We start from the raw sequence: 13,934 nt of genomic DNA, 5'->3' as shown, positions 1-13,934 counted from the left end.
CATCTGTGTTCAGATCTATCTTCATCAAAGCTCATTTACTGCAGGTGTACACCACACACACACACACACACACACACACACACACACACACACACACACACACACACACACACACACACACACACACACACACACACACACACACACACACAGAGGCAAACAGCTCACTGAGGAACATGCATCTTTGATGTCACTTGATATCTTTTGATATATTCAACAACATACAGTACTTTGGAGAAAGAGAGATGCATCGTGTATTAGGTCATAATACGAATATCATCAAAGACAGTTTAAAGCAAGCTTCTAAAGACAATGCTTCTGACACGTGTTCATTCTAATATAATATCTCATGATTTATAACATGTTTGTTTTCCAGTACTGTTTCTTTTTGCAGTCGTGAGGGTGGGTTAGGGACTTGGTGGTCCGCATGACAGCAAGCCCTTCAATGCAAACCTTGCAGCCATCAAACGGCAGTGGGAAAGTTACATGAGAGAGACAGAGAGTAAGAGAGAGATACATCCCCTCTCCTCTAAAGCCAAATCTTTCCATCTGAGGCTGACGTTTGTCACCGTTTGAGAGCGGAGAGAGTACAGGCTCCCCTCTGAGTGGTAAGTGTTGGCTGGAGGAGTGCTCGCTGTATAGAGAGACGTAAATGCCCCGAACCACTCCTCCTTTAGTCCTTCACTCTGAATACACCCCAGATAGAGAAGGAGGGAGAGAGAGAGGGGGGTGAGAGAGCAGATGAGAGGGAGAGAGTTAAGTGAGGAGAGAGAAAGGGGAAAGAGAGAGGGGAGAACGAGAGATAGGAGAGAGAAATGGAGAGCAGCAGAGAGAGAGAGTGAGAGGGTGAGAGAGAGAAAGGGAGAGAAAGGGAGAGAGGGTGAGAGAGAGATTGAGAGAGGGGGGAAGAGAGAGGCTGATGGACTCGGAGTAACCCTCCAACCAAGGAGAGAGAGACAGAGGAGAGACAGGGAGGAAGGGAGGAAGACACCTGGCCTGCATGACAATAAAACAACAAATGATTTCTCTGAGAACCTTTATGCAATGAAATGAATGAAATATCACTAACAGAAGGACTGTGGTTGCACGCTGTTACATGAAAACAATATTACACACTTGGTTTGAAGAATGCAGGGGCCAGATTCTTTAAACATTGACGGATTGATATTTTGTCCCTTTTCCAATAGAAAGACCCTTTAACCTAACAAAATGGTGACTTGAACCTATTTTGAAGCAGCCATACGAACTTACAGTATTTGCAGGCTAGGCTAGTGCAAACCTTGAATACTATTCCTGACCTGATCCGTCCCAAGTCAAGGCACCCAACGAAGTTCATTTTTTATCTTCGCTATGACACATGACATATAATCATTTGGACACGTGGATTAAGTCATCCATAACATTTGCATAAATGGTTCTCATTACGATCACCAGGGAATAAATAACGATTGCCAAACCTGTGTGTGCGTGTGTGCATTCGTCTGTGCAGAAGGCAAAGGAGAGGAACGAAGAATACAGTGACTGCGAGGACAAGATGTGGCGGGGTGGGGGGGGGGGGAAATAGCCCTTCTCATCTCCTCTCCTCTTCTGCCGCTACAACCCGGCAGGGTTTCTATGGCAACCTCTCAAAAAACGGTGTGCGGTGAATTGAGGATTTGAGATGCGCTGTCTGATTATGATGTGTGGAGATTTGGTTGGCTCTTTCGTCAGCAGCCGCATTCCTCTGTAAGAGGAAATTGGTGGAGTACTCCAGTGAAAACTGCACTCCGTATGCTCCTATTGATGTGGGCTTCTCCAGGTTCTGTCAGGCTGCCATCCCACAGTCGATAGAGCTCATTCCGTCTGCTTGTTTCTGGTTCAGTCAGAGAGAGAGATAGGCTTTACATTAGAATCTACTGCCCCCTGTAGAGCTGCTAATACTGGAACTCAACACACACTCAGCTCATCTGCCTGCTTGATACTGTAGATTGACTCATCAGTATGCTTTGAGTGGAGTTGATAGCAAAGCAGGTGAGGAAGCCAGCAACACCAATGGTGACACCCAGCTTACCTTGCATGTCAAGTGGAGTGTCAAGTGGTGCAGCAGGTGACATGGGGACGTCTTTCACCGTATCACTGTAAGCATAGTTTTTTGCCTTTTGAGGGCGAAATGGGAAAGACTGAAGAGATGACTACTATAGGAATGACAGTATCTCCTGCTTCAATCTCCCATAATCCTTTGCGCTAGTCACACACTAAACCACAATATTATTAAAAGAAATATATATATATATATATATATCTTCTCTCTATAGAAATCTATGTTGAGATTTCATCCCTTTTCGTGTTGTGGATTGTTGTGTGTTGTGTTGTGTACACTAAAGAGAGTGATAGCTGTTGGATTCAGGCAGGGTCTCCCTGTGAGAACTATCTGTCTGTGAGGGCAATGAATTCATGACTCTCTCTCTCTCTCTCGCTCTCTCTCTCTCTCTCTCTCTCTCTCTCTCTCTCTCTCTCTCTCTCTCTCTCTCTCTCTCTCTCTCTCTCTCTCTCTTCTCTCTCTCTCTCTCTCTCTCTCATTCTCTCTCTTTCTCTCATTCTCTCTCTTTCTCTCCCCTCCTCTCTCTCTCTCTCTCTCTCTCTTTCTGGGCTGTTGTGTTGTTGTGTTGCAATGTTCATAAACTGTGCCAGTCCCCATTAGCATCCCATTGGAACCCTGCAGGATCGCCAGCCTTTTAGAGTCCCTGCCTCAACACTACACCTTCTGTCGCACTACGTGGGTCTCAGAACCGTCATGCGTGGCAAGATTATAGAAGAAAATGTGTATGTATGCTATTCTCTCCTACAAATGGATGAGATTGACGAGGCACACGAGGCACATGCGTGATGCCTTTGGGGGGACTACCGTCCTTTCCTATCCAAGTCAGTGGGGTGGCGGGGAGAATGTAGTGTAACACAGAAGCAGGAAAGTATTGGATATTTTGTGGCTGAGGACATGATTTGTGTTCAGATGGGTCCAGAGGGGTGAGCTGAGGTGCGGCTTACTATTTCATTCCACATCCACACGTGTCTGTTGCCATGATATTCAACACACAAAGGAATGGTCTTCCTTAGTCTATTATAAGGTGTTAATTTCATTCAATGTTTGACCCAGATTTCTGACTTGAGCACCCTGTTGGTAAATGGGATATGCTGTAGCCCACTTAGCTGCGTAACAACTCTATTAAAACGACACACAGTAAACAGCGCCCTCTGCTGACTGACTTTATGTAGTTTATAAAGGCTCAAAGGCCCAATATTACATCCACTGTATAATACAATGTTAATTGTATACCTATAAATACCTATTGTTAAACTGTATGTAAAAATGTTTAAAAATTAAAACATTTCCCCCTTCAAAATGCTATGTTGTAAAATTCTGCTGGTCAATGATTAATGATTCGTGCATTACAGAAAATGTACAATATACTGTGCAATCGTCATTTGGAGGGTGTATGATTACATTTTAAATGGAAAGTGTCAGATAAGATCATTGAAAATAGGAGTAAAACCCTTGTAGGTTAAATGGGTATTAGTCAAACACACAGACACAGACACAGACACAGACACACACACACACACACACACACACACACACACACACACACACACACACACACACACACACACACACACACACACACACACACACACACACACACACACACATACACAAATAAACTGGCATATTCTCACATATATGTGTGTTCACGTTGGAGCCAAACTCAACACTTTATTTTATTTTACAACAGCCCTGCAGAGCAGCTGACTTCCAGCAGGACTATGAGACACCCAGGGACCAATCAGTATGGCTCGAGTTACTGAAATGATATAAAGCCAAGCACTGTTTCATTTGACTTTATCCACACATTGATACACTAACAAACACACATGCACCCACGCTCGACGCAGGAAGGCAGCATGCACGCACGCACGCACGCACGCACGCACGCACGCACGCACGCACGCACGCACGCACGCACGCACGCACGCACGCACGCACGCACGCACGCACGCACGCACGCACGCACGCACCACACACACACACACACACACACACACACACACACACACACACACACACACACACACACACACACACACACACATCTCTTTGATTGTGTTCGTTAATGGCAGGCTTTAACACGTTTGTCTGAACTGCTCTGCCTCCCGCTCCCGTCCCCAGTCCCCTGACTCTTATCCCTAGCCCTCTAAACCCCCATCCTCTATTCAAAGTTGCCCACCCTCTGCCCCCTCCTGTCCCAAGCCCCCTTTTGCTCTGGTCTGCCCTCCATGCCCGTCTCCCCTGCCCCGCTGGTCCACGACTGATGGTGGAATGTTGAGTGTCTCTAGCTCCCTCCCTGGAGATTAAGGTTCGCCATTGCGTGCCCCTTCACTTCATTCCATTCCAAAGTGTACCCTCTAAGAGCAGCTACATTTTTATCTGAGCCTGGTGATTGTGATAGATCGGCCCAATGACACACACACACACATAGATGCACGTGAGACACCCAGGGGGATGGGCGGGCAGGCAAGCAGGGTAGGGAGGGACCAGGCCCTGCCAGGCTCCAGCTATAAAACCCTCCCAGGATGGGGCCAGTGTCCTGCTCCTAGCTGTGCTCTACCTCGCTCCTCTGTGCCACTACACCCTACAGACAGACGGGCAGCTGCCAAGCCAAGCCTCCATCATGAACGACATCTACAAAGCAGCGGTACGTCCCACTCCACTTCTACAACAGGGTATATTGTTTGTGGAGAATGTGAAAGTGTTTGTATTTAGTAGGTAACATCATCATGAATGGTTTGCTTTTAATGTTGTTCAACTTTGGATTTTCAGTGATAGGTGACATGGATGAAAATGCTGTTTTGGTTTAATTGTAGTCTAAGAATATTTTGTTGTCAGATTTTTGTCTTTTGGAGTGTAAAGGTTTAGGTAGGTTACTATTTCAAATGAATACTTCAGCACCTGAGGGTAGGATTCACCCTTAAATAGAATGAAAAGTACCTGTAATATTTAGTATTGAGGGTAAAATCCACTTAATAACACTTTTATGTTTTTAACAGTTTTAAACGACAGACTATAATGTTTCAGATCAACAATTAATTCAAATGAGGTACATTTGGATATTCCCCTTACAACAATGTAGCAATTTGTAATTCTGACATTGCTCAGATGATTCAACTTCCATCACAAACTGTGTCTGTCAAGCTAACACACACAACGCCAGCCTTTGACAAGTGAGGTGAGACACCATACATATATAGACCTTGTGCCTCTTGAAGCCTATCAGGTTTGATAGGAGCACTCCAGGGGTCAGAAGCAGGACAAGCCCCTGGTCCACACTGTGGTTTCATTCATGACTACAAATGGAGCAGTCTCACTTCTCATCGGCTAATTTTGGCCAGTTGCTCCTAGCCTCCTGCATGTGTGTTTCTGTGGTGCCAGAAGAGGGCTTCGGGTCTAGATACCACCCCCCCCCCCCCTCCCCCCCACACACACACACACAGCTGAATTCCAGCATTATCTGTGTGAGCCACTGGGAGGGCTGGGAGAGCTGTTTGTTTATCTGTCTAGCTATCTATGCCTGCTGCCTGGTGGCTGATGGGCTGGGCTGGGCTGGGCTGGGCTTCCCGAGTCTCTACTGGGCATTACAGCTAGAGGAGTCAACTGCAGGGAAACAGACCGGAATGTGTGTGTGTGTGTGTGTGTATGCGTGCGTGTCGATGTTTAGATGGACACGGCTCTTTTTCCCCCATATATCATCACCAGCGGAATGTGTGTTTAATTTGTTGTGGACGACAGACAATGACTCTTACATAAGCAGCTGTCTCCCTCTCTCATTCGCGGTAGCTTTCCCTGGATTACTGTTCCATTGTGGAACCAGATCCACAGCTATGCTAATTTAAAGCACTGTGTATTCTGTCCTTTATCTGCTGTTTCTGATCCTCCTGTCAATGTATTTTTAACCCTGCCTCTCACTGGCACAGGCCTCATGTATGAAATATAGGTTTTGTGTTTTGTGAGGGATGGATGACCAAGTGTGAAGGACCAAAATAACTTTTTTGGGGGGGGGGGGGGGGGGCAAGCTTTGTGTAAACTAAGGCAACATTTGAGGTGCACTGTTCCAGAGAATTGGTTCCACCTTGTGGAGTCTACTGTAAATCCTCTGAAGGTGTCAGAGCTGCTAGGAGTACTGGGTGGAGGAGTCAAGCGCAGAGAGCAGGGATTCAAGAACGTGGATTTATTTTCCAGCAGACAAGGAAAAACGATCATGCCCTAAACACACGGGCGCATGAAAATACGAGTCCAAAACACAGGACTAAACTGTCCAGAAAAAATAATAAATCCACAATACAATCCAACACCAAATAACAGAGAAACAAGCCTGCACAAAAGCCAGCGGGCTTACTGCCCTTAAATAGCCTACCCACAAAACTAAACTCAAAACGGGTGCACCCAATCAGCCCAAACTAACAGAAACAAAAAGAATAGAATCGATGGCAGCTAGTAGGCCGGTGACGACGACCGCCGAGCGCCGCCCGAACAGGAAGAGGCACCATCTTCGGCGGGATTCGTGACAGAAGGATTGTTTTCATACACTCGGTTTCTCTATCAACATTTTATGGTTTAGGACTGGGCCTTGTCTGAACTGAATTTGAAAACTCCACAAATAAGATTCAAATGAAGGGAAGAGCGTAGATATTATACACGTGCTATTGCACGAATGGAAAATATTATATTGTGCCTATCAAAGGAATACAGTGAATCCAAGTTAGGATTTTGGGTTGTAAAAGACATTCCAGAGTGGATTCAATAACAGATATTGGCTCGACTGCTTCTGAAAACTTTCCATTTCTTCAATAGGTAGAGCAGCTGACAGACGAGCAGAAAAATGGTATGTAAAATGTGTTCATCTCAGTGTTTCCCATAGGAATTATTTTAGTAGCGGTGCCAAAGTAGTTATTTTTTTTGTGGTGGCCACAATTTAGCAGCGGGGGTGCGCCGCTGCTAAATACATATAGGGGAAACACTGCATCTAAGTGTCATTATGGTTTACTAATCTATGTCGGTCTCTGAGGCCTATGCATAAATGCTTCTTTACGTGGGATATATATCTTCACGTTCTACTAAATTGAATCACATCTAAATCAATATTTGGCCTAAAATGTGTACCATTCACTCCTTCAGGCCAAGATGAAAAGTAAATTCTAGATATCTCAGAGGATCACATTTTTTATTTAACCTTTATTTAACTAGTTAAGAACAAATTCTTATTTACAATGACGGCCTACCAAACCCAGACGAAGCTGGGCCAATTGTGCGCCACCCTATGGGACTGCCAATCACGGCCCGGATATGATTACAGCCTGGATTCAAACCAGGGACTATAGTGACACCTCTTGCACTGAGATACAGTGCCTTGAACTGCTGCGCCACTCGCAAGCCCCAAATAAGTTGATTGACTATAAAAGCGTATCTTACACTAAAGTAGCCTACACATAGAACTGACCATGAAAACAAAAGGGGGAGAGGGGAGAAGAATAATAACTGACCATGGTCATGTGCTGTGCTGTGTGTTGCAGAGTTCAAGGCAGCCTTTGACATCTTTGTCCAGGATGCAGAGGATGGCTGCATCAGCACCAAGGAGCTGGGCAAGGTGATGAGGATGCTGGGGCAGAACCCCACCCCAGAGGAGCTGCAAGAGATGATCGACGAGGTGGATGAAGACGGTAAACACACACGCTCACACCAAAGAGACCGACTCAAATGACTACAATAGGCAAATGTATTTCCCATGAATAGTTCCTATCGTGAACCACGTGTTCGAGTAAGAGGTTAGCTCATCAGCAGTGGATGAGGATGGTACACAACAAAGGCAGACACAAGTGTTCTGCTCATCAAAAGGCCAATTCATGGCTCATTGATGGGCCGGCAGGGACAGTTGTACACTGTTCTTTGTAAGACAGTAAACACACAAAAGACAAGCATCACATGGCTGAGTAGAGGATCTGGTCACATGTAGCTGCTATATCAAAGATAGGCTCCTTGATCCAAAAGGTTGTGTGGCATCCTTCTGTTGACATGTCTTTGCAGGCAGTGGGACGGTGGACTTTGACGAGTTCTTGGTGATGATGGTGAGGTGCATGAAAGACGACAGCAAAGGAAAGACAGAGGAGGAACTGGCAGACCTCTTCCGCATGTTTGACAAGTACGTTTATCCTCACAAGTACATAAGGAGATTCATGAGGGGGACGAACTCTCGAAAAGTAACTCTTCATAGTCTTACCCGACTAAGTACCCACAGCCTAGTACCACCAGGATAGACAAATACACAGGAATGTACACTGCAGAGTTTTAGCTTGGGTGCTAGTTTGTTTCTGTTTTTGCCTACTTGTCATTGTTTGACAAGGCAAATACTACATAGTATAAATACTAATACAGAAACAGTCATGTTCCCTGGTTAACCGATTTGTGAAGCAGTATAATCCTCCTCTCCTAAACGCTACAGACTCCCCAGTGTAAACGATGTTGTGCAAGTTGCACTGACCCTTATGAACAAATGAGGAGGATACTAGGAGTATGGGGATGGAGGATACTAGGAGTATGGGGAGGGAGGATACTAGGAGTATGGGGATGGAGGATACTAGGAGTATGGGGATGGAGGATACTAGGAGTATGGGGATGGAGGATACTAGGAGTATGGGGAGGGAGGATACTAGGAGTATGGGGAGGGAGGATACTAGGAGTATGGGGATGGAGGATACTAGGAGTATGGGGATGGAGGATACTAGGAGTATGGGGAGGGAGGATACTAGGAGTATGGGGATGGAGGATACTAGGAGTATGGGGATGGAGGATACTAGGAGTATGGGGAGGGAGGATACTAGGAGTATGGGGAGGGAGGATACTAGGAGTATGGGGATGGAGGATACTAGGAGTATGGGGAGGGAGGATACTAGGAGTATGGGGATGGAGGATACTAGGAGTATGGGGATGGAGGATACTAGGAGTATGGGGAGGGAGGATACTAGGAGTATGGGGAGGGAGGATACTAGGAGTATGGGGAGGGAGGATACTAGGAGTATGGGGATGGAGGATACTAGGAGTATGGGGATGGAGGATACTAGGAGTATGGGGAGGGAGGATACTAGGAGTATGGGGATGGAGGATACTAGGAGTATGGGGAGGGAGGATACTAGGAGTATGGGGAGGGAGGATACTAGGAGTATGGGGATGGAGGATACTAGGAGTATGGGGATGGAGGATACTAGGAGTATGGGGAGGGAGGATACTAGGAGTATGGGGATGGAGGATACTAGGAGTATGGGGAGGGAGGATACTAGGAGTATGGGGATGGAGGATACTAGGAGTATGGGGATGGAGGATACTAGGAGTATGGGGATGGAGGATACTAGGAGTATGGGGATGGAGGATACTAGGAGTATGGGGATGGAGGATACTAGGAGTATGGGGATGGAGGATACTAGGAGTATGGGGATGGAGGATACTAGGAGTATGGGGAGGGAGGATACTAGGAGTATGGGGAGGGAGGATACTAGGAGTATGGGGATGGAGGATACTAGGAGTATGGGGATGGAGGATACTAGGAGTATGGGGAGGGAAGCACTCATTTGGGAACGTGCAATAGTGAAACGTGAAATGTAACTAACTGCAAAATGATCCATGGATATTGAAATGATATGATTGTGGAATAACACCACGTGCAGTGCTCAGGGATCTTGGGGAATGTGTAATATTGAGTATAGGGAGGGGGCACAGTTGCATAACGGGGAAGGGAGGGGTAAGAGTCCTTAAGCAGTCATTTTGTGAATTTGTATGTTTGATATGTCTTGGCCTATGCCATGTCTCTCACCCTATCGCAATGCATTTTATTGCACGTAAAGCATACATCTGTGAAATCAGATAATAAAGAAATATATAATCTATGGCCTCCCAGGAATGCGGACGGCTACATAGACCTGGAGGAGCTGAAGGTAATGCTGGAGGCCACAGGGGAGGCCATCACTGAGGACGACATCGAGGAGCTCATGAAGGACGGGGACAAGAACAACGACGGGAAAATCGACTATGACGGTAAAGTTTTGGAAATGGAAGTTAAGCACATAGTGCAGAGACAGAAGCTTTCATGTATTTTATTCATGATACTGATGCAAATGAACAGTTGTATGGATACTTCACTGCTAGAAAAGGAAATTGGGAATATGAATTATGCATGGTAACATGCTGTGTTATTCACAAGTAAAGCTGTGTAGTGACCAAAGTGAGGAAAATAATTCACTTAATTGACTCCCTTTTTCCTCCTCTTGGTTCCAGAGTTCTTGGAGTTTATGAAAGGAGTAGAATAAACAGCATCAAGAGAAGACAGAGTCCCCCGACCCTTAGTGATATTTTTCTATTTCTCTTCGACGTCATAGACATCTACGGAAAACCGGAGGTTGCCTTTTGGATGTCATCGGCAGAACTTCTGAACGACTTTGCAAGACTTAGTTCAATAATCTGATTGCTTATGTATTTTTTTTTTATAACTTTTTACAATTTCTTGCATTGTTGTAAGTACTGTTTGTAACTTGTTCCGGTGCCCATATACTGCGTTTGAGTAAATGTAACCAACCAGAACACTCACAATAACAACTCACATATTACTTCAGTTTGCCTACTTGAACTATGCATTATTGTTTCATTTCAAATGCATATGAATTTTTTGCAGTGCCACAAACAGTTTACAAATCTCTTATTTTTCCAAGTTGCTGATGTTGTGCTACCGGACACAATGCTGTTTGAAATACATTCTTTTTGGCATAGGACAGTACATCTGTCCCTGTAAGTCTCTGTAATTATACCCTACTTTGATTAGCCCATTAGTAGTCCGAACATACATTGAAATGCAGTGTAGACACAGTGGCATAATGCACCGGTTGTATGTTTAACAGATTCCCTCGGGGCCGTTTAGTCTGCTGGAGAGCCTGTGGTGGATGTACACACCATACGTCTGCTTAGAATGTACCTTCAAGTAATAAACGTGTTCGCCAAAGCAACGCCCCGGGTTCGCCTATCGTATCTGTTTGGAAGTGTTTGCTTCAACGGAGTGTTTTTTGAGCGGAAATGATTCTTCACCATGAGAATATTTTTTTTTTTATACATAGGAGTTCTGCTTTACTTTTAAAAGTATGGGATAAAACTCAATAAGATCCTGTATGCAGTTGGCATGAATCGTTCGTTATAACTTGTGAACTTCACTATTTGCTCCAACTCTTCAGAGTCCTTCTGATGTCTCCATATTGTAGTTCTCTCCTTTTTATTGTACTGTAGATTTTGGTGCTACACAGAGGATCTTCTCTGCAGGGGTATAATAAGAAGAATTAGGTGGGAGCTTCTATTTGTCCTATTTCACAGATGTACAAGTGTGTATGAGAAAATATCTTTTGCATAGCCCACTCTCCCTGAGAAGGTGAGGTCATAGCCAGAGTCTGCCATTATCAACAGTGATCCTGGAGTAATTAGGGGCACATCAACAGATTTTCACCTTGTCAGCTCAGGGATTTGAACTAGGAACATTTCAGATAATGGCCCAACACACTAACCTACCTGCCACCCGTATGTGGGCTGGTATCTAGTTACACAATGTATTGAGACAAGAGCTATTTATGTCTAATTACGTTAGTGCCCATGTTAGGGGATCATATTTGACCGACACCAGTTGACAATCAAATGCCTTTAGCCTTACAAGGCAGAGAGGACCAGTACTGAGGAACAATAGGCTCTGTGCTAGGCCCGTGAGCCAATGTGTCAGTGTACTATACTGACATCCAGTGTGCTCAGTGACTTGGATAGGATATTTCAGTTCAATGTGTTGAAATTATTGTTTCCAGAACATGTAAAACCCTCTACTAATTGACTAACTATAACAAATTGATTGTCAGATTGCTGTAATCAAGATCATTGACATGAGTTAACTTCAAATTCATCTAGCGAAATTGCCCCTTTAAATTGTATCGATTGTTGATATAACCTGTACACAATCGACAGACATGCTTTTACCTGCGCAAAAGAACAACAGTGTGCAGTTATCATTCTTACCACTAAGTGTCAGTAGAGAAACATACAATCACTGAGAGGCCATTACCATTATTGGTGGAGGACGACATGTCAGTCGCCGAGCGTAATAATGATATCAATACACAATTATGTTATTCTACTTCAATAAAAACGACTGTGACCGCCGTAGGACCGCAATACAAACCTCAAACATGAACATGTGATCCAAGTGAGCTACGACTATTTTCAAAGAAAAGGATAGCGATATCATACACAGACATTTTAAGAGAGTATAAACACATGTCAAAATAGATGTAAAACTATCACCTTAAACATTTCGAATCAATCTGTTTAAACAAAACCATGCTCAGGTCAAGCTGAAGGCAATGAGCTGCAGGGCTGTCAATGCAGGGCTGTCCTGGAGGGCCAAAACCTTTTCTGGTTTTCATCCTCTCCTTCTAATCAGGGACTGATTTAGACCTGGAACACCAGGTGAGTGCAATTAACTACTAGGTAGAAACAACAAAAAGAAGTGTTTCGGCCCTCAAGGATCGGAATTGAACAGCCCTGAGCTAGAGAACGTGAAGAATGAGAATGATCGGATGGTGACCCTAGACCCACTTCAATTTGCTTACCGGCCCAATAGGTCCATTGACGATGCAATCGCAATCACACTGCACACTGCCCTATCCCATCTGGACAAGAGGAATACCTATGTAAGAATGCTGTTCATTGACTATAGCTCAGGAGGCTGAAGAAATGTGGCTTGTCACCTAAAACCCTCACAAACTTTGACAGATGCACAATTGAGAGCATCCTGTCGGGCTGTATCAGCGCCTGGTATGGCAACTGCACCGCCCACAACCGTAAGGGTCTCCACTCTGCACAACGCATCACCGGGGGCAAACTACCTGCCCTCCAGGACACCTACAGTACCCGATGTCACAGGAAGGCCAAAAATATCATCAAGGTCAACAACCACCCGAGCCACTGCCTGTTCACCCCGCTACCATCCAGAAGGCGAGGTCAATACAGGTGCATCAAAGCTGGGACCGAGAGACTGAAAAACAGCTTCTATCTCAAGGCAATCAGACTGTTAAAACAGCCATCACTAACACAGAGAGGTTGCTGCCTACATACAGACTTGAAATCATTGGCCACCTTAATAAATGGATCACTAGTCACTTTAATAATGCCACTTTAATTATGTTTACATATCTTGCATCACTCATCTCATATGTATATACTGTATTTTATACCATCTATTGCATCTTGCCTATGCCGCTCTGCCATTGCTCATCCATATATTTATATGTATGTATTCTTATTCCGTTCCTTTACTTAGATTTGTGTGTATTAGGTAGTTGTTGTGGAATTGTTAGATTACATGTTAGATATTGCTGCACTGTCGGAACTAGAAGCACAAGCATTTCGCTACACTCGCAATAACATCTGCTAACCGTGTGCATGTGACCAACAACATTTTATTTGATTTGATTTAGACCGACGGAAGTCACACAGACAGAAACACTCTTACTACAGGTCTAAATGATTAAGCCCAGGACCTTCCATTGACTGGACGTCTGGCTGCATGAAAGGCCCTGATTTGGGAGAAAGCTGTTGGGCATCACAGCAACAGCAGCAGTCGCAGCTGGGGTCCTGCTCTTTCTGTTAATTGTGGAGTATTCATACAAGGCCTGTGAGTGAGTCAGGCGGTGTGTGTGTCTTTAGAATACAACTAATCAAAGCAGGAGGAATATCCTAAATACATTTCCGTTGCAATTTCTTTCTGAAAAGCTCCGCTTTGTCATAGATTTTGCAATTCACAGTAACACAGCATTTGTATAGAGCATGATTG

At 44.7% G+C, this 13,934-nt stretch overlaps 1 protein-coding gene across 1 annotated transcript; it reads left to right on the top strand.

Annotated features, from left to right (window-relative positions):
- The first annotated feature begins 4,706 nt into the window (after nucleotides 1-4,706).
- LOC120058990 (troponin C, slow skeletal and cardiac muscles) lies at nucleotides 4,707-11,068 on the top strand. The gene is made up of 6 exons (XM_039007749.1): nucleotides 4,707-4,730; nucleotides 6,884-6,914; nucleotides 7,603-7,749; nucleotides 8,114-8,228; nucleotides 9,978-10,114; nucleotides 10,355-11,068. Exons 1-6 carry the CDS (start codon nucleotides 4,707-4,709, stop codon nucleotides 10,384-10,386), a joined length of 486 nt encoding a protein of 161 aa, XP_038863677.1. The 3' UTR covers nucleotides 10,387-11,068.
- The last annotated feature ends 2,866 nt before the right edge of the window (nucleotides 11,069-13,934 follow it).

This window comes from Salvelinus namaycush, chromosome 14 (assembly GCF_016432855.1).
Source record: "Salvelinus namaycush isolate Seneca chromosome 14, SaNama_1.0, whole genome shotgun sequence".
NCBI classification, from domain to species: domain Eukaryota; kingdom Metazoa; phylum Chordata; class Actinopteri; order Salmoniformes; family Salmonidae; genus Salvelinus; species Salvelinus namaycush.
This window is presented reverse-complemented; position numbering and strand designations above follow the sequence as displayed.

Excerpts from the sequence above, each read along its gene's own strand:
- LOC120058990 (XM_039007749.1), top strand. The coding sequence starts at position 4,707 with ATGAACGACATCTACAAAGCAGCG. Across the intron at positions 4,731-6,883 it reads ACGACATCTACAAAGCAGCG|GTAGAGCAGCTGACAGACGA; the intron begins GTACGTCCCACT and ends TTTCTTCAATAG. Across the intron at positions 8,229-9,977 it reads CTCTTCCGCATGTTTGACAA|GAATGCGGACGGCTACATAG; the intron begins GTACGTTTATCC and ends ATGGCCTCCCAG.